This window comes from Gossypium raimondii, chromosome 3, assembly GCF_025698545.1.
Source record: "Gossypium raimondii isolate GPD5lz chromosome 3, ASM2569854v1, whole genome shotgun sequence".
Taxonomy (NCBI): domain Eukaryota; kingdom Viridiplantae; phylum Streptophyta; class Magnoliopsida; order Malvales; family Malvaceae; genus Gossypium; species Gossypium raimondii.
In genome coordinates this window covers 58,453,637-58,473,583 of record NC_068567.1, presented here as the reverse complement: position 1 = coordinate 58,473,583, position 19,947 = coordinate 58,453,637, and the positions used below count along the sequence as shown (strand labels likewise).

Below are 19,947 nucleotides of genomic sequence, written 5' to 3'. Positions count from 1 at the left end.
TATGACAATTTTGTCAATTAAAGGATAATACCAGTTAGAAAAAAAGAAGTTAAGAGATCTTTTAATTACTATACTTGATCCATCGAGCCAAGTCTTTTAGAACATTCCAGGAGTGAAATAATCCAAGAATCCTGTTGTATTCCGGGGTTATCTCCACTTTGCTTTGGTGAAGAAATATCAGGTGAAGCATCTTCCATGGAATACTTGTTGGAGATGACACCTTTCGTAATTATCTTGTTCTATAAGTATTGTTATCGTCCAAGGTTGTTTCGAACAGGCTCTTCTAGAAATACCTGTTTTGAACTTGTTCCTGGTAGAGGTTATTCTGACCAAACAGCTTTGAACGATAGTTGTTTAAAGAAAAAACACATTGTAAAAATGATTTTATTTTATTTTTACCTGGTGTCAATGAAAGAATAACATAATTACAGGTTCTGTATCACTCCACTTGGAGATTTAGTTGATACCATCACATTCACAAGGACTTATTTTGAATAGATAAAATTACTTCAATTTCAAAGCACTATCCACGCATCAGTGTTTTTGTATTTGCACTTCTATTCCCAATTAAACCTAAGTAACTATTTTACTATTCAGATAAAAATCAAACAACTCAAAAGGTTTAAAGCTCACAAATATCAAAATGAACGAATAATAATTAAATTACAAGTAATCATCAAGCTTGGACAACTACGACAATGTCAATCAAGAAGAATTGGTGTTTACATATTGTTGTAGGAGCACCATGCTTTCATTCACCTTATCGTTACTGTGTTCAACATTTATCATCAACACAAACTCATACATCCCTAATGTTTGATGGGAAACCATTTCCAACTCCTGCTACTTTAGAATAGACATTGAAGTTCTTTTTCCTGAAATATGAAAATATAATTAAAATTTTGAAATTTATTATGTAGTTAAATTAAATATATAATTAAATTTTCATATGTGTTAATTTTTTTATTTATTTTTGTGAATCTAATATTCACCCTTGAGTAGGGAAATCGTAAAATAAAACCCTGGCTAAAACCCATAATAAGCGTTGCTTGACTGCTGCATAGTCCTCCTTTCTTTCGGCCCCTTCCCATTTGTACCTCACCATTACCCTGAGATTTTGCGGCAAATTCCTCCTCCGAGAAACAAGAGACGACAATGGCGGGGCTTGTACCTCCTGGTACCTCATCCGATGCTTCCAAGCCGGCTCATTCCAAAGCTGATGAGAAAACTGATTACATGAATCTCCCTTGCCCTATTCCTTATGAAGAGCTCCACCGCGAAGCTCTCAGTTACTCTTCTCTTCTCACTTCATTTTCTATACGGGTTTTTCTTTTTATTCTTTTCTTTATTGATTTCTTAATTGTATCTTGAGATCATGGATGCCCTTTTTTTTAATAAAGAGAAAACCTTAGTTGGTCATTTCTTGATCTTTATTGGTGAATGTGGAATTTTATGGTTTAACGTTTTGACTATGGATGGTGAAGTCACTGGAATAGAGGGGCTACTGATTTAGCTTTTGGCCGGTCTGGTTGTTAAGTCCCTTTCTTAGAACCCTAGTCTGCTTTGATTAGTGAAAATATGGGGGGTTTTCCCCTTCTTTTTTGATAATTTTCATGACTTGTCGAAGTAGAAACGTGAATCTCACTCTTTTTTTCTGAGTAGATTGATGGGTTTTGATTTTTGATTAATCTTAATTTCAGCTTCTTTACAAAATCAATTGCTTCTTAGAATTAGGGCAGTGGGCAGTAGTTTCTTTGGGTTTCATAAAATGAACAAGTATACTACTAATAACGCAACCAATTCCCTTGGTGGCATTATAGTAGTTTGGTGCCAATGGTTTATTATGTTTGGCAATAAGGGTTCTTTTTTTGTGAATCTTTTCCTTGAGTTCTTTGAAATGTGTGTTTTATTTCATGTTTAATATCTTTCTTTGGTGGCATATTTTCTTCATTACCTACATGTTCCTTGTGTCTGTTGACTGTCAGGTGTTCTGTTAAATTGTTTCTTTTGATGCATATTGGGATTATAGGGTGTTATGATGCATCTTTAGCAGGGTTATGTCGGAAAAAGATGAATGTGCTCAAATGGTGGTTAGGGTCTGTTCTTTTTTTTTTAAAGTTAAATTTATTGCTTGAAAATGTTTGACAGTGTCTCTGAAGCCAGAAACTTTTGAAGGATTGCGATTTGATTTCACCAAAGGACTAAATCAGAAATTCTCACTCAGTCACAGGTAGCTTCGTCATGTTTGACTCTTCAAAATAGTTCGCTGTTATTATTATTACTAATGTTTTCTTTTATCTTTTCTTTCCTATATTAATTAATTAATACTGGTATCTATTCATTCCCAATCATCTCTCAGTGTGTTTATGGGCCCAACAGAAATCCCTTCTCAATCTGCTGAAACCATTAAAATTCCTACTGCTCACTATGAATTTGGTGCCAACTTCATTGACCCGAATGTAGGTGGCTTCTCTCATTATCTTTACTCTTCCAGTTCACTCGCTTTTCCTCCTAAAATTTTTATCCTACTAAATAAACTTAAAAGTGGGATCGATTATGGTCTTCCAGTTGATGCTTATTGGGAGGGTGCTGACTGATGGTAGACTCAATGCAAGACTGAAATGGGATTTGTCTGACAATTTTACTGTGAAGGCTAATGCTCAGGTAAATCATGTGTTCATTTATTATTTAGTCTTTTGCCTTTTGTGTTTAAATGCAGACTGTGTTTTGTGTGAGCTAGTTGGTGACTTTGTTGTTTCCTGTTCCAGCTCTCAAATGAGCCTCATATGTCACATGGCATGTTCAACTTTGATTACAAGGTCAGTCACTCTTAAGCTGTATTATATCTTAGCTAGTTGTTTTTCATCTTTGTGTGTCATCTTTTTGACATTTCTGTTTTCCTTGTATAGGGTAAAGACTTCAGGTCTCAATTCCAAATGGGAAATGGTGCGCTATTTGGAGCTAGTTACATCCAGGTAAGTCATCTGAAGCCACATTGTATATTTTGAATTGAGCTAAGAGAGCATAACCTAGCATAATGGACAGCTTTTTGTATGATCTGCACCTAGAAAAAGTACTTTTACTATTCCTAGATGCAAAATAATGCGGACTTGTAATTTCTCTTTGCAGTGCTCTAGTTTGTCTTCTCTCAATAGAAAATTCTCTTGAGAGACTATTCTAATAATGATGGAAGCAACTACGTTCAAAAAATTAAAATAAAGATAATGATAGAAGCAACCTAGATTTTCTTTACCAAAGGCCACCTGCATTTTGCATTTAGTTTCCTGTTTTGAAGAGGCATTGCATGGCTTTCATTGTCAGTTTTCTGTTGAATCCACTACCTCTGCCATTATGATTCTGTTTGTTGTTTTAAGTATACTAAAATCTAAACCATATTTGTGCAGAGTATAACACAACATTTATCCTTAGGTGGTGAAGTATTTTGGGCTGGTCAGCACCGAAAGTCAGGCATTGGTTATGCTGCCCGATATGAAACAGATAAGATGGTAATGTAAGGCTTGTCAATATTTGTCCAATAGTTAGTGGGTGCTTTTCTATTACTTCTAAATATGTTCCTACTTCCTAGACATGTTACAAAAGTAAGAGTGTAATTTAGATTTTAGTTCCCTAACCAAAATGCTGATTAGGGTTGCCTAGTTGTGAGAATAAGGATTTTCTTTCATTTCAATGACTTATGAATGAACCACGCCATTGGAGTCAAGAACACATATTATGAAGGTAAAACTCACTCAAAACTAGTTAATGCAATGAACAATGTTTTGCACATTAAACTTCTAGGTCAAAATTTAATGCCTCCAATTGGTTATACCACGTGTTAGTTTTTAGACGTGAAAAATCCTAGTTAAGGGTTTAAGCTCCACTTCATGAACTTTTTAGCTATTCAGATTCAGAATTACTGTTCGTCTAGTCTCTGGGTATATGATGGCAACGCTTCTTACAAATCTGAGTTTTGTCCATAAAATTATTAATTCGTTTCTCCCTTCATATTTTTCCACCTTACCCTGCCAAGAGGTCGTAGGCACAGAAATGAAATGTTACTGCTAGAAATATTCTGTGTTTGCTCTATGCATAGTACCAACAAAAGTATTCTCTGGCTCCAGGTTGCTACAGGGCAAGTTGCAAATACTGGAATTGTTGCTTTGAGCTATGTTCAGAAGGTATCTGATAAGGTAAGACTCCCCCCCCTCTTTCCGAAAAGTATTTCAATTTGTTTCCTGATAATTCTTACACGTCATTTCTATCAAGGTTTCTCTCGCGACAGATTTGATGTATAACTACATGTCAAGAGATGTAACAGCAAGTGTCGGCTACGATTACATCCTTAGACAGGTATACTTTTGGTTGCTAGATTTTGTTTCTACAGCTATAGAAGTTAGAATTTAGCATTTGTATTGCTTTTTGTGTAAACTATATTTCCTTCTGGGTATAATAAAAAAGGACTTTTCAAAGCCATCTTTCTTTCCTCCATGCTATTTGATATTTGCCGGGGGGGGGGTATTTCAAAGGGGATATTTTAACGGACTTAAATGGTGTAGAGCTAGGCAACAGGAGAACCATGACCGGCTAAAATGATGTAGTACTCCATAAAACGTCAAAAGAAGCAATGCAATTCTTTTTTTTCTTGATATAATGAAAGAAGCAATGCAATTCTTTTTTTTCTTGATATAATGATATATCTGAACCATCATTCTGGTTGATCAATTCGTTACATTGTCAGTGTCGTTTGAGGGGAAAGATCGATTCCAATGGATGCACAACCTCGTATCTGGAAGAGCGATTAAATATGGGCCTAAACTTCATTCTCTCTGCAGAGGTAAGATGACTTTCTTAAGAAAGAGATTTGCAAGCAATTATACATACTAAAAGAGAAACTTGTTTTAACTGTTATTGATATTTTGCTCGGTCCCTTATTTTCAACATTGTTTGTATTTCTTTCCCTTGATTGATGAAAGCCCTAACATTTATTTTTCTCCGGTGTTATGCTTTTGCAGATAGATCATAGGAAGAAAGACTACAAATTTGGATTTGGATTGACTGTGGGGTGATTCATTTTTTGTTCCACATTTAAAAAAAAAGGGCAGTTTGAAGTAGTTTAGTTTCTTGGGTCACACCTTTAGAATCTGGGTTGAAGATTGAAACATTGAATTTGTACTTGAAATTGATGCTTTTATTGGAGCTGATGAAGCAATTTTAATGGTTGTTGTTGGTTTAACGCTTGCCATTTTCACTTTTAAGAGATGTATTTCTCAAATCAAATGCAATTTGAGATGACAATTTCATAGGATATTCTGTCTTCCTAATTTGGTTTTTTTTTTTGGTTGAATTAAGCATGCTCTTAAGTCTTTGTTTTGATTAAGCACGAGCATCAGAGATGAAAATACTAGACATTTTTTAATTAAAATTTTAAAAATTGGTAAAATTGATTACGGTTTTGATTTATGCAACGATAGCATTCAATTTTTTAAGGAGAGGGACCGGTTTTGCATGCTTTTTGAAGTAGAGGGACTGGTCAGATGCTTTTACCGATTTAAAATAAAATGTAAATCACTTCAAATATTGATATTACTATTAAGTACGAGGAGGAGGGAGATATTTACAACTTTGTCACTGAAACAAACATGAATCAGTGGATAAAGGAAGACTGAAGTGGCCAAGAGGGAAAAGTATTTACGGAAAGGGAATAAAATGAGCGGCAGAAAGAAGAGCTCCGCCGCAACGACGGAGAACGATGCGGTGGATCAGCTGTTGCAAGCGGCGCAGGATGAGATGCTCTTAGAACTCTCTGTCGACAGTCACATGTCCCGTGTGGCACCCGATTATCTCAACCCTGATCTCCGCCGTCGATTCCAGGCTCTCCGATCCCGACCTTCCTCTTCCCATTCACAACAGAAGAAACAATCATCGGCACCACCACCATCGCCGCCGAAACCACAACCGGAGCAAAAAGAAGACGAAGAGAAAAAGGATCGAAAATCGAAGGTTGTCGTTCCCGACAATGTCGACGAGGAACTGAAGGCTGTGTTGGGCGATGATCTCTCCGCACGGTTCGCTGCTCTCAAGGCTTCCTTGTCTTCATCTTCTTCTAATCCTACTGCTGCTACTAGTATTTCCACTAATGAAGTTCGTATCGGTCTCGAAAAATCCGACGGCGAAGATGATGAAGAAGATGAAGTTGAAAGAGTGATCCAATGGGCCAAGGATGCTGCTCGCCTTGACCCTTCTCCTGCCTCTGATGAAGATGATGATGACCTAATCGGTTCTGATTCCGATGATAAAGATACTGACTATGATGATGATCCTAAACATAAAAAAAAGGAATCAAAACTTAGTACGTATTTCAGTTTCCTTAGAAAAAGACACTTTTGATGTTATTGAACTGCATTTCTTTTGAATTTAATTTGCCATAATATATATTCCTTTTAATTTTGGCAGTATTTCTTCAGTGATTTGTTGTTTTTAGTAGAGAATGTAAAAATCAATCTCTATTTCAGTGTACTTAACTAATTCAATTTAGGGTTTTTATTAAACATTATATTTGGGTAACGTGAAAAGTGAGAAACATGAATCATCAGCTGCTGCTTTTGTTTTGACCAATTGTTTTAATTTCTTCTAGGGAAACGAGGGTCTCCTTAAAGAGCAGCCTTACAGCAATAATCCATTGCCAAGCCTGAAACTTTTAATCCTATTTTTATTGAACATGTTTATGTTCAGATTGGATACAGTGAATACTTTCAGCAGAGTTGTTCATTATCAACCTGATTATAGCAATAAATCTTCACGTAATGGTACCATGCATGATCATACGTCAAGGTTTTTATAATTTCTTTTTGTATTTTGCGGAGTTTTCATTGTTGTTTCTGCCTCTAGATAGTCTTTTTTTTGTTGTAATTGATCCTACAGATAGGTTTTGTAGAAAGATCATTCATATGCATAAAACAATATGATTTTACTTATGATTTGCAGTTATGTGCTCTGTAACTTCCACTGTTGTTTAGAATCGAATTTGTTTACGATCATTACCATAGACTCGAATTTGCATCTGTTTATATCTACATCAGATTTTACTTGTCTTCTTGTTCATTCTTTAGCTCACAGGATGGTTGTTTATGCTTTCAAGAAGCAGGGGATGACGCTAAACTTCTGGCATTGTAAGCTCATGTCTGTCAAGTTTGATCTTGCCTTTTTGGTGTTTGATTAAGTTTCTTGAGAATTATAATTTGTTAATATGTGATGTTGAGAATTATATATACTTAAAAGAAAAAAAAAAGAGTGGAATCTGATGGTTTTTCTTTTGGTTCCTCTCAAATCTGAATGAACCTCTGGTTATTTCACCTTTTATACGGTGCCATCAAAAGTTATACCTGGTTAACTATTTGCTCTTGTGATGACTGAAAACTGGCGCAAACCAATTTTTAGTCTAAAATAAGAGATGTTTATGGGTTGGGTTTAATTTATGCATGTTTGTTCAAGCTTTGTGATGGACAGGTAACAAGCTAATATCAGCTATGCAAATGCTCAAGTTCAGGGCGGGTCACATTGATAATGATTTACTCATTGCTTCATACACTTAATTAATTCGCCATTGACTTTGGTTGTGCACAAAAGTGAAATCTAAACAGAGTCTTCTACATTTTAGCTTGGAAAAATGTCCATACATTTTGGTGTCAACAAGAAATGCTTCATCGGTTATGAATTCTTCACTTTACTGAATAAGTTTGGTGAAATCTTGAAGGTTAAAATGTGCTGATAATCCCTGGACCTGTATACAATTTGATTTGGTTCTTGTATTTTGAAAGTTAAAAATTCAATCTCGATTGGCGTCGATATTCTTTCCAATACAAGAGGATGTGGGTTCAATTTACGTGTCAATTCAGGAATGAATCATGTCTACTTCTAGGCATTGTATAAAAAATAATAATCTTTTACTTTTTCAATTTAAAAATTCTAGTCTATTCATTATTGTCATTGATCAAAATTTATTAATTTAATATATTTATTTTTTGCCAACTATATGTTGCCATATGAGGACAGGTTCATCAAAATTTCGAGTTGAGAAGTTTTGATAGAAAAGACTTACGATTTTGATGACATGATTTAATTTTAAATTTTTTATTAAATTTCAAATCTTGTCAAACTATGAGACTAATAATATATTTTAACCAAACTTGAAATATTGATGCTAGAACATTAATTGAAGGTTAATATCTTTTGAGCCATTGTGTTATAATGTCATGTCATCATATTCTAACGTAGGGATGTAGGATTAACTTTTTGAGTCATTTTGTTATATTGTTATGTCATCATATTTTAATGGAGTGATGTAGGGACATGAATTAAGACTCTACATGAATCGTAATTATTTTAGTAACAAGTTTGTGAGTTTGTTCAACATCTTATTGTATTCGGATTGTAGTTTCATTTGTGGTAAGATAATTTTAGAGGTAGAAAAATTAGGGAAGATGAAGATAAGAGTGAGAGAAGAGAGAGATAAACCAAATTTGTGATGGAAAAATGCTGCTGTCATTTGATTCTTGTATATATATATCAGAGTTCATATTTTCCTTCTATGTACTAAATGGTACAATTAAGTTTAAAAATATATTTTAAGTACACTGTCAATCTTTATAAATCTATGCTAACAAGTGAAGGTGCTAATAGGGTTATTTTTGTGTTTGGGACTTTCGAGTTTTAATTTTTTTGGTTTCAAGTTAAAGATATTTATCTTGAACTAATGCGAAACTGTTGTGTAGATGGAGTTATTAAATGGTTTAGGATTAATGATTAAATGCTTCCAATTAGTAGTTAAACTATATTTTTTTGAGAATAATTTTTTATGCATATAGGATATGATATTTTACATGAATCAGCATTAATCCACATTATGCCATAAGTACTGATAAATATTTCTCATTATAATTCATTTTTTTTGTTAGGAGCTAAATACAATCTATTTTAAAAGTTTTGAATGTGCGATATTTTAAGTTGCTTCACAACAACACACAAAATAAAGAGATTTCAATCAGTTATGTCAATACAATAAATATGGAATCGTAAGAATGAAAATTTGTCGACAACGATTTTGAATGCAATTTTATTATTGATCTAATAAAAGAAAATGTGGGTCTTGAAGAAATTTGTTGAAAAATATAAACACGGGATAGATGGATCAAAATGAAAAGACACAATTCAAGTAGAATTAAATGCGTGAAGTTTCTAAACTAGTAGCCCAAACATTTAAAGGTAAAAAGTCATTGAAGTTTAAATGAGTAGTCTTGCGAAAAAAAAAAATGAAATATGAAGTTTTTGCTAAATCCTAGTAATGATTATAAAAAATATATTCTCTTGTGGTAGATGCAATAATCTTTAGCTATTTTATTAGTGTGGCTGTTTATGAAATATTTAACATGTATCTTATAATTGTTGTTACAATCTTTATATAAATCACCATATAGTGCAAGTTTATATTAAAATCTTTAAAGGATTTAGAAGGATAAAAGCATATAGAAATTCCGGAAATTGTTCAATATGTTTGCGTAAACATTTATATGAATTGCAATGATTTGAACATACGTGGTAAATTTGACTTAGTGAATAATAATTAAAGGAAAATTATAAAATCATCCAAGTACATATATGTATTTTATAGAAGGATCATGATCAAACTTTACTATAATTATTGTTGAAACTTCTTAAAAGATCAAAATATACTTCCTCAAAAATTTTCTTCACTCATGACTTTCAAAAGGATGATGATATAAATATTTAGCAAAATACATTTAAGTGATCATTTGAAAACCTAGCATTCAAGATTGAAGATGTAGAATTTGAGATATCATGTGATGTTGTCAAGAAAGGGAGTAATGCACGTTGTACTCTTTTTCTCTTAATCGATGTTTTGTCCCATTGGTTTTTCTTGATAACATTTTTATTGAGACAACATGTTATATGTGTAATTTTTTTTCCTTCACTAAGAAATTTTTTCCACGGAGTGTTATCTTAGTAAGGTTTTAAAGAGACACGTTATCTATTAATGGACATCCAATGAGGAGTGTTATAAATATTTTATTATTAAGTGGATGTCCATCAAGATCAAAACAAGTTTGATCTACTTTAGGACTCTAATATAAAAATTAAAGGTAGATGTTTATTTCATTTATACTTCTTATGTTTATAAATATAGATTTTGGATAAGCATTATAAATATTACTATTGGTCAATAAAAATATGTTCTCTTCTGTTGTCGTTTTTTTTTCTTTTACTTCCTTTAACATTTATTTTATAATAAATTTGAATTTTTATTTATTTTTGAAAATATATTTTGTTATAAAATAAAGAGAGATAGAGAGAATAAAGAATAAAGAAAATATGAAAGTAACAGAGAATGTGCTTTATTAATCAAAGGGATGATTTACAATGCTTCATCAGAGTCTCTATTTATAGGCATAAGAAGTATAGAAAAAGTAGAGATCTAATTCTAATAACTATTAGAATTTAAAGTATATCAAAACTTTATCTTTATCATGATGGACATCCACTTAATAAGATATTCATAACACTCCCCCTTGGATGTCCATTAGTAGATAATGTGCCTCATTAAAACCTTATTAGGAAAAACCCTATGGGTTAAAATAACCTAATGAAGGAAAAGGAATACACAATCTTCTATTACAAGCTGCCTCATTAAAAACCTTTACCAAGAAAATCCAATGGGACAAAACCTTGGTTAAAGGAAAAGAGTACAACTTGTTTTTAGACTCCCCTTGATGGCAATATTACATTACATCTTTGAGTCGACGCATTCCAATCTTGTGTAGTAGTCTTTCAAATGTTGAAGTTGACAATGCAATAGTAAAAATGTCTGCTAAATTATCACTAGAATGAATTTGTTAAACATTTATATCACCTCTTTTCTCAAGATTATGGGTGAATAATAATTTTGGTGAAATATGTTTCGTTCTATCACCTTTGATATAACCACCCTTCAATTGAGCTATACATGCTGCATTATCTTCATATAAGATAGTTGACATCTTTTCCTGTAAAGGAAAATTATATATCTTTTGGATATGTTGGATCAATAACATTAGCCAAACATACTCTCGACTTGCCTCATGTATTGCAATTATTTTTGCATGATTGAAGAAGCGACAACTAATGTTTGCTTTGTTGAACGCCATGATATTGCAGTATCTCCACATGTAAATAAATATCCTATTTGAGATATACCTTTATGTGGATCTGATAAGTATCAAGCATCAACATAGCCGACTAATAGGGATTTTGAATAATTTGAATAAAATAACCCCATATCAATAGTCCCCCTGAGATATCTAAATACATGTTTAATTCCATTCCAATGTCTACATGTTGGAGAAGAACTAAATCTTGCTAACAAGTTTACAATGAAAGCTATATCAGTTCTTGTCTTGTTTGCAAGATACATCAATACCTCTATGGCACTTAAATATGGTACTTCAAGACCAAGAAACTCTTTACCATCCTATCAAGGACGAAATTGATCTTTATTCACATCTAACAATCATACAATCATCGGAGTACTTAATGGGTGTGCTTTATCCATGTAAAATTTCTTTAATATCTTTTCCGTATAATTTGATTGATGAACATGAATTCCATCTTTTAAATGCTCGATTTTTAAGCCAAGACAAAACTTTGTTTTCCAAGATCATTCATCTCAAATTCTTTCTTAAACAATTTACTATATTTTGAAGCTCTTCAGGAGTTCCAATAATATTTATATCATCAACATAAACAACAATTACCACAAAATCATCCAAACCTTTTTATAAAGATACATGGACAAATTGGATCACTTTTGTAACGTTCTTTTAACAAGTATTCCTTAAGACGATTATACCACATACGTCTAGATTGTTTTAATCCATATAAACTTTTCTTTAATCTGATCGAGCAATTTTCTCAATAAACTCTATATCTTTTTGGGATTTTAAATCCTTCAGGGATTTTCATATAAATTTCACTATCAAGTGTACCATATAAATAGGATGTAACAACATCCATTAGATGCATGTCAAGTTTTTCACATACTGCCAGACTAATAAGATATCAAAACGTGATTGCATCCACCAGCGGAGAAAATGTCTCTTCATAATCAATGTCGGGCTTTGGCAAAAATTTTTGTGCTACAAGTCGAGCTTAATATCTTACGACTTCATCAATTTCATTTTGTTTTCACACAAATACCCATTTACATCCTACTGGCTTTTACACCTTTAGGTGTTTTGTAACACTCTTAACCTGTATCCGTTACCGAATTAGGGTTACGAAGAATTACCAAACAGAACACAACTCAAAACAGGCAGTCTTTGCATTTCAAGTTTGTAAATCAATCACAACAATACTCTTATCTTATTCAAATATCGAAGCTTAATACTACTATTCTCATATTGTTCGCATACTAAAATTTTCTTTCAATCTTATAACAATATAAAATATATTGAGCATATCTTCAAACATACATTCAGCATAAGCAATTTCACTATATGGTCAAGCATAAAATTTTAAACATCAAAGTCATATGCGCATTTTACCTAATTGATATGAACCATTAATGAAAATGCATAATTCAAATCTTAGTACAATCAATTTACAAATTCATTCACTAAGCCAACCCACATACACCTAACCATTTATCTCATGGACTAATAGGCTAGCTTATTAATCAAGCATCATTTCGAAGCCAAATATACATCTTCTCTTATCACATGTTTATGCGCATATGACCATGCCAAATTGGAATCATTTTGAGCACAAATAATAATTAAAAGTTCACCTAATTCACATGTCTAAAATATACACATATAACCAATCAATTAATTACATATAAATATTTAGTCAACCAAACATCTTCCATACATAACACTTTAACTATAATCGTTATGTGTCATCCTAATCGAACTTAAATATCTAACGGTTCAAACACATTTTATGCATATATATATATATCATCACAAACCTATTCAAGATATCCAAACCAAAATTGATCTTATCATAGGCATATATATATATATATTCAACTTACCTTTCTTTAGTCTAACTGAATGTGCATTATTTACTAATTATCACTCTATTTATAAGTCAATTATCGTCAATCTATAAGTCTATAATTAACAAGAACCAAATACCAATTTCATAAATCATAGCAAAATTATCACATAGCATTTGAAACCACACCAAAACAATTTATCAAAACAATCAAGTAACACATTCGTTTCTTATTGAACTGAATTATATAATCATCCATCACAAGCATATATCAACATTAGTTAATTTATAAGTAATTCATGTTATATTCAATCAAACCATAAAAATCAGAATACCATTCATGATTTCATGAATAAACTTATCAAAGCAAACTTATATCATGACCGAAAATACTCAACCATAAACATTATTTCAAGCCATTTTCGCATGGCTTTATATATATACAATTTCAAAATTCAACCAAAACAAATACTAGCCTATACATGCCATATGTTCAAAATTTTTAACTTTTAAAATACCGAGATAGAGGTCGATAGTGTGACGGACTTCCTTGACGATTCCCGAGCTCGTAACTAGCTTCCAAAATCTAAAAAAAAAACACTTAAAGAACACACAAAGTAAGCTTAAAAAGCTTAGTAAGTCATAGCTTAAAACGCTTAGTAAGTCATAGAAAATAAATCATTATGAGATTGTTAACAATTCAATTCAAACAGACCGAATACCAACCATTTCAAACATATGTATAGTCACTTACTGCATAGGCATCATTCATTGTCATGTAATTCAATATAGTCATTAAAATCATACTTACTTTTTATTTCCGAATTATATTAACAAACTGAACGTACCTGAATCGGATAAAATTATTGCATAATCATTCATTTCTCAATATTGCCTGTTGAACCATTCAGAGACAATAAGGATATTCGGATAACTTGGAAAGCTCGTACAATGCCAACGTCCCAGACGTGGTCTTACATGTAAACAAACGTCGATGCCACTGTCCCAGACAGGGTCTTACACGTAAACCTCAAATCGATGCCAACGTCCCAGACGTGGTCTTACACAAATACTCATATCGGAATTCTATGTCATAACATATATATCCCAATTATTCCTATGGTTCGTACGAGACTTTCGGACGTCGTAAATCCATTGATTCAAGCTCGTAGTTACTTCTCCCATATTTAAATAAATTCGACATACAAATATATAATATTACTATAATTCAATTCGGCACAATTAAATACATTTCTATATGAATTTAACAACAATTATTTACTATGAACTTACCTCGAACTAGTACAAACGGATGGAATCGACTACTCGACCACTTTCGACTTCCCCCGTTCTAATTTCGTTTTCTTTTGTTCTTGATCTAAATAAATTCAAATTTAGCTATTTAATAACAAATTTCATTCAATTTAAACCACAAACACATAATTTGGGCAATTTTCACTTTAGCCCCTAAAATTCACATTTTTCACAATTTAGTCCCTATTTCATAAAATCAAAAAATACACAAAATTCATCAAAGCCATGCCTTAGCCAAATTTTCCTAGGGTCCCTAGCAGCCCATTTATTTCATTTATTTCACATTTAAGCACCTAATTTTTCTACTTTTCATAATTTAACCCAAAATACTCAAATTCATCAAAATTTCCAATACAAAATATATCTATCTAACATCAAGCTTTCATATTTCACCTTTTAACATCACAAAGCTTACAAAATCAACAATGGCATAACTCAAATTCATCATCAAATTCTAAGATTTAGGCATGGGCTAGCTAGTACTTAAAGCAACGATCTCAAAAACGTAAAAATTATCAAAAACCAAACAAAATACATACCAATTTTTAGCTTTTAATGTGCCGAATACCTAAAACACCAAGATATCTCTTTTGTTCTTCAAGTTTTGGCAAAACCAAACCAAATGCATGTCATTTTGTGTTTTATTTATTTAATATTATGTTATTTACTTATTACTATTTTAACCTTAATTATAAAACATGATAATTAATTAATATATGTCCATAATGGTCCACTCAAGCTATTAATGGTATAATAACATCATAAAGACCTCCCATTTAACAAACCATAACAATTAAGCACCTTCAACATATAGAATACCACTTTTACTTTTTATACGATTTAATCATTTTCCCAAATTAAGCACTCAAACGGATAAATTAAATCACGAAAATTTTACACATGTCAATTCACATACTATAAGCACAGAAAATAATGTTAAAATATTTTTCTAACTCGGATTTGTGGTCCCGAAACCACTGTCCGACTAGAATCTAAACCTGGCTGTTACATGTTTGGATTACAAGTCCAAAAACTTCATATTTAGAAAGTGAATTCAATTCTGCTTGAATTGCATCTTTCCATTTTGACCAATCTTTTTTATTTTTACATTCCTTAGTAGATTTAGGCTCAAGATCCTCATTTTCTTTTATTATTTCAATAGCAATATTATAAGCAAAATTGTTGTCGACAACTACATTTTTTTCGATTCTATCTTTTTCTCGTATTGACATAACTTATCAAGATCACTTTATTTTCATCATTTTCATTTTCACTTTTAGGTACCTAAATCTCTTCATGAGTTTTATAATTAGTTATGTCATGAGTCTCTTCAGTAACCCCCGCCTCCACTATATGACTATTTTGAATGTTTGGTCCTTTCCTTTTACGAGGATTTTTATCTTTGAAACCGACCGGTCTTCCACGCTTTAGGCATGTATTACTTTCTTTTGTACTAACTGTTTGCCTTATCAGGACATTAATTCGTATTGGAGCATTTTCAGCTGGTATGTGAGATTTAATGAATCTGGCAGTTGATTTGTAAAATGAATCATCTGTTGAACTTCTGGTTCACATTGCTTTGTACAAGGATCTTAGATATTGATAATTCATTTCAAGTACTTTATTAATCCAGCTTTTTATTCTCTCCCCCTAATGTTGGGAAAACTGACAACTCATGTCATAATTAAATCTCGAATTAATAGTTCAAAAATATTATAAGGAGACTCATATAAATATACATTCCCAATCTCTTATTATGAACCATCTTTGTGCGTTGTGGTGGAGCAGTTGGAACATATACCGCACATCTAAAAATTGTAAGATGAGATATATTAGGCTCTTGACCAAAAATAAATTGTAATGGGGAGTATTTATAATTTATTGGCTTGATGCATACAACATGTAAATCAATACAATCTCATGTTAAAATAGAAAGTTTTGTTCTCATAAGTAATGATTTAGCTATTAGTTGGAGGCATTTGATAAATAATTCAGCTAAATAATTTTGTGTTTGAACATGAGCTACAAGATGTTCAAATTTTACCCCAATTGACATGCAATAATCATTAAAAACTTGGGATGTAAACTCACCAACATTAGCAAGATGAATTGTTTTAGTTGCATAATCTGAAATTAATCATTTAAACTAGCAATCTCGCAAACGACAGGTTGCGAGTTGATAACACATGTGATTATTTTATAGATGTATATACCAAAATCATATACTATCAAAACCATCCACATGGTGGATGAATGGACCCATATTCATTTCAGAAATACAAGACATTAAATCTTAGCTTTAGCTACTGAGTTTCTAAGAACCAAATTTTTTTATTGAGAACAAGCAACAAATGTGAATTCTTTAAATTAAAGAATCTTCTGGTTCTTTAATGAATGTCCATATGAATTCTCAATTAATTTTCGCATCATATACGATCCAGGATGGTCTAACTGGTCACACCAAGTAGTAAATGCATTTGTATTAGTAAACTTTTGGTTTACTTTAACATGTGTTTCAATTTTACTAAATTGTAAATTGTAACATTGATAATTTTATTATCATTCCTTTTAATTTGTATTCACATATAAGTATTATTGTGACATTTACTACTAGAAATGCCTAAATCAATGTGAAGTCTATAATGCTACCAAGTCAATAAATATAATTTTCAAATAATTATATGCAATATTCGCTTCAGGGAATATGCCAAAATCTTCAAATGCCCAAAAATCTATTAATAGCAAACTTTGAGAGTGAATCTTATTTTCCATGTGTACAACAGGTACATAACTAATGACTTTTCATACATAAATTTTCTCCCTTGCAAGTTCTCATCAGTAATATTTTACCACATAATTTTAATTGAGAACTTATTCTGAATATTGTAGAGTTATACTAATACGAACTCGCCCGAGGATTCAATTGAAGCCAATCGAGATTCCATTAAGCTACCTAGTGGACCGATTACTCGAGCCCGTGCTAAACAATTCAAAGCTGCTATTTCAGCTATGGTGGAACGAGTTTGGAAAGATGATAAAAAGGATCTCATGAATCAAGAGCTGGATGGTTCAGCTAGCGACATTTATAATTTACTCGAGGCTGAGATTAACTTAGCTAGCTAGTTTGGCTGCTAATTTCTTAGACATTTTAATTACTAGTTTTAATTTAATTATTCTTTCCTACAGCTTAATTACTTGTCTGAATGTTTTGTGTGTCATTATTGTCCGGTTTTAATAAGTTTGAGCATGCTGCATATTTAAGTTTTGTCTTAGTATATTACATATATATTAAAATCATGTCTTGTCTAATCAATAAATATGTTCAATTTAGGACAAATTTAATTTATGTTTTGTCTTGGTCAATTACATATTTATTTTGTGTGTTAATTTGTTTAGTTAATGTCCTGACCGAATGATTAATGTGTCTTAAACAGGTTGTTGCTGGACATGCATGAACTTAGCTGATTCATTGAACTCATTTAATGGGAAGCATGCATCCGGCCATACATGCATTTTGGAGCTGAATTTTTCATTTTCCTAGATGACCATTCGGCAAGGGAATGTACCTTATTGAATCTGTTCTTAAACTGAATAGCCAGCAAGCTCAATGACTATTCGATTATGGCTGTTCACACTCAAAATCCCTTTATTATCAGTTGTTCACACCATGACCATTCGGTTGCTTTATTTTTCATTCAATGGCTGTGCACAATACGGCATCTTCAAGGGTACCTTAATTCCAGTTTTTAATGCCATCAACTGAATCAAGCTTACTCAGCTCATAGCTGTTCGTGCACATCAATGGACACAGCACAAGGCTGTTCGTGCACACCAATGGACACAGCACATGACTGTTCGGGCATCTCAATGGACAGCCAACCATTGAAGTTGTTCCATGAATTTTTCCAGCTGAAAACTAAGTCAACTTCAGCTTATTAAATTGTAATCATTAGAAGGCTATTCGGCTGGACCTTATTCAGCTTATAAATAGCTCAAATGTTACCTTTGTTAAGGACTTTTGAACCTGAATGAAATTAAGCTTAACTTATTTACTCTCTTAGTTCTTCAAGATTCAAATTGACTTATCTAGTAACTAGTAACGTCAATCTTGAATTGTTTCTGAACTTATCAACATTTCGGGTGTGGCGTTCAAATCAATACTGTTGAAACTATTTTTATTTTTGGAAAAAAACAAAAATTATTAGTTGTCGATGAAAATTTGGAGTCGCCACAAATCTTTTATTAAGATGTGATTGGGTCACCTAAAAACGACTTTAGTCTACAAATTTTAAAAAAAAAACGGGTCCGGGAGTCGGTTACGTATGAGGAAGGATTAGCACTCTCATAACGCCCAAAAATTGGAACCTAGTTAATTAATGTCTTAATGTAGAAAATTTTAAAATATATAATCCTTAGCAAAAATTTAAAAATGTTACGTATTAAGACCCTTATCATTTCAGAGAAAGAAAATGCCACACCCAATGCGTTAGGGCACAACATTCTAATTTCCTCAAAAATGAATTAGGCCAGAATACTCGTGTAATAAAAATTTAAAAGCATATCCATTCATTCAAGATTTAAGAAATCGCGGCCCAATACGTTAGGGCACAATTCCTCCAAAATCCCAAACTCGAAATATTTCCTTTATTATTTTTTAGAAAAAATCTTCATTTCGAGAAATCAATGCGTCACATCAATACGTTAGGACACAACGTGTTAAATTCCCAATAATGAGTTCTTATTTTTTGATTAAAGAGAAATGCTCGATTGTTAGATTTAACGAAGAAAATCAGAACCCAATACGTTAGGGCTCAATTTCCTTGAAAATCCTAAATACAAGCATTATCTCAATTTTGAAAAGTTTGAAATCGAGTAAAAAAAATGATGTGATGCTACATTAAATGTACAATACAATAATAAATATTACAATGGCATAGAAATAATGCATAAAAATAAATAAATAAAACTAATATACATAAAAAATAAACAATGACATGCAAAGTATCACATAAACGAGCAAAATAATATAAATGAAAACACAAATAAATAACAAAAAATAAAAATAAAAGGTACATGATATACACATTAAACTACGAAGAATACACATGAATTTATATATATAAATTAGATTATAAAAGATTTATATAAACAAAATACATAATGCATTCGTGAAAATAAAGAAAAGTAGGAAAATATGTATATCCATATAAATTATAAAATACATGTTAAAATAAATAGGTATTTAAGCATTTTCGAAAATATAAAAAAAACATAGATATACATATGTTTTATATAAAAGAATATTTGTTAGAAAAAAGGAAATAAATAAATAAATAAATGAAAAAATAATAATTACATTAAAAAATAATAAGAAATTACTAAATTGAACTGGAATTCAAAATTTTGAGGTAAATCCGCAAATAAATAAAACCCAAAGGATTAAATTGAACACGCGAATTACATAGAGGGGCTGGAAGGGAAATTTTCCCTTCCCCTCTAAAATGGCGTCGTTTAGATAGGGTTAAATTGAAATTGAAAATAAATAAAAGGGCGAATTTAAAAATATAAAAAAACTTAATTATAAAA

The 19,947-nt window shown here is 31.7% G+C and overlaps 2 protein-coding genes across 2 annotated transcripts; both read left to right on the top strand.

Annotated features, from left to right (window-relative positions):
- The first annotated feature begins 1,014 nt into the window (after positions 1-1,014).
- On the top strand, positions 1,015-5,305 carry LOC105794994 (mitochondrial import receptor subunit TOM40-1). The gene is made up of 11 exons (XM_012624413.2): positions 1,015-1,288; positions 2,149-2,230; positions 2,360-2,459; positions 2,569-2,664; positions 2,769-2,819; positions 2,910-2,975; positions 3,405-3,506; positions 4,122-4,190; positions 4,267-4,350; positions 4,739-4,834; positions 5,013-5,305. The coding sequence occupies exons 1-11, from the start codon at positions 1,156-1,158 to the stop codon at positions 5,064-5,066; spliced, it is 933 nt and encodes a 310-aa protein (XP_012479867.1). The 5' UTR covers positions 1,015-1,155; the 3' UTR covers positions 5,067-5,305.
- A 305-nt stretch (positions 5,306-5,610) lies between these two features.
- LOC105794996 (uncharacterized) lies at positions 5,611-7,037 on the top strand. Its single transcript, XM_012624414.2, has 2 exons — positions 5,611-6,349; positions 6,635-7,037. The coding sequence occupies exons 1-2, from the start codon at positions 5,707-5,709 to the stop codon at positions 6,652-6,654; spliced, it is 663 nt and encodes a 220-aa protein (XP_012479868.1). The 5' UTR covers positions 5,611-5,706; the 3' UTR covers positions 6,655-7,037.
- Positions 7,038-19,947: the final 12,910 nt, after the last annotated feature.

Excerpts from the sequence above, each read along its gene's own strand:
- LOC105794994 (XM_012624413.2), top strand. The coding sequence starts at position 1,156 with ATGGCGGGGCTTGTACCTCCTGGTACCTCATCCGATGCTTCCAAGCCG. Across the intron at positions 1,289-2,148 it reads GCTCCACCGCGAAGCTCTCA|TGTCTCTGAAGCCAGAAACT; the intron begins GTTACTCTTCTC and ends AATGTTTGACAG. Across the intron at positions 4,835-5,012 it reads ACTTCATTCTCTCTGCAGAG|ATAGATCATAGGAAGAAAGA; the intron begins GTAAGATGACTT and ends ATGCTTTTGCAG.
- LOC105794996 (XM_012624414.2), top strand. The coding sequence starts at position 5,707 with ATGAGCGGCAGAAAGAAGAGCTCCGCCGCAACGACGGAGAACGATGCG. Across the intron at positions 6,350-6,634 it reads AAAAAAGGAATCAAAACTTA|GGAAACGAGGGTCTCCTTAA; the intron begins GTACGTATTTCA and ends AATTTCTTCTAG.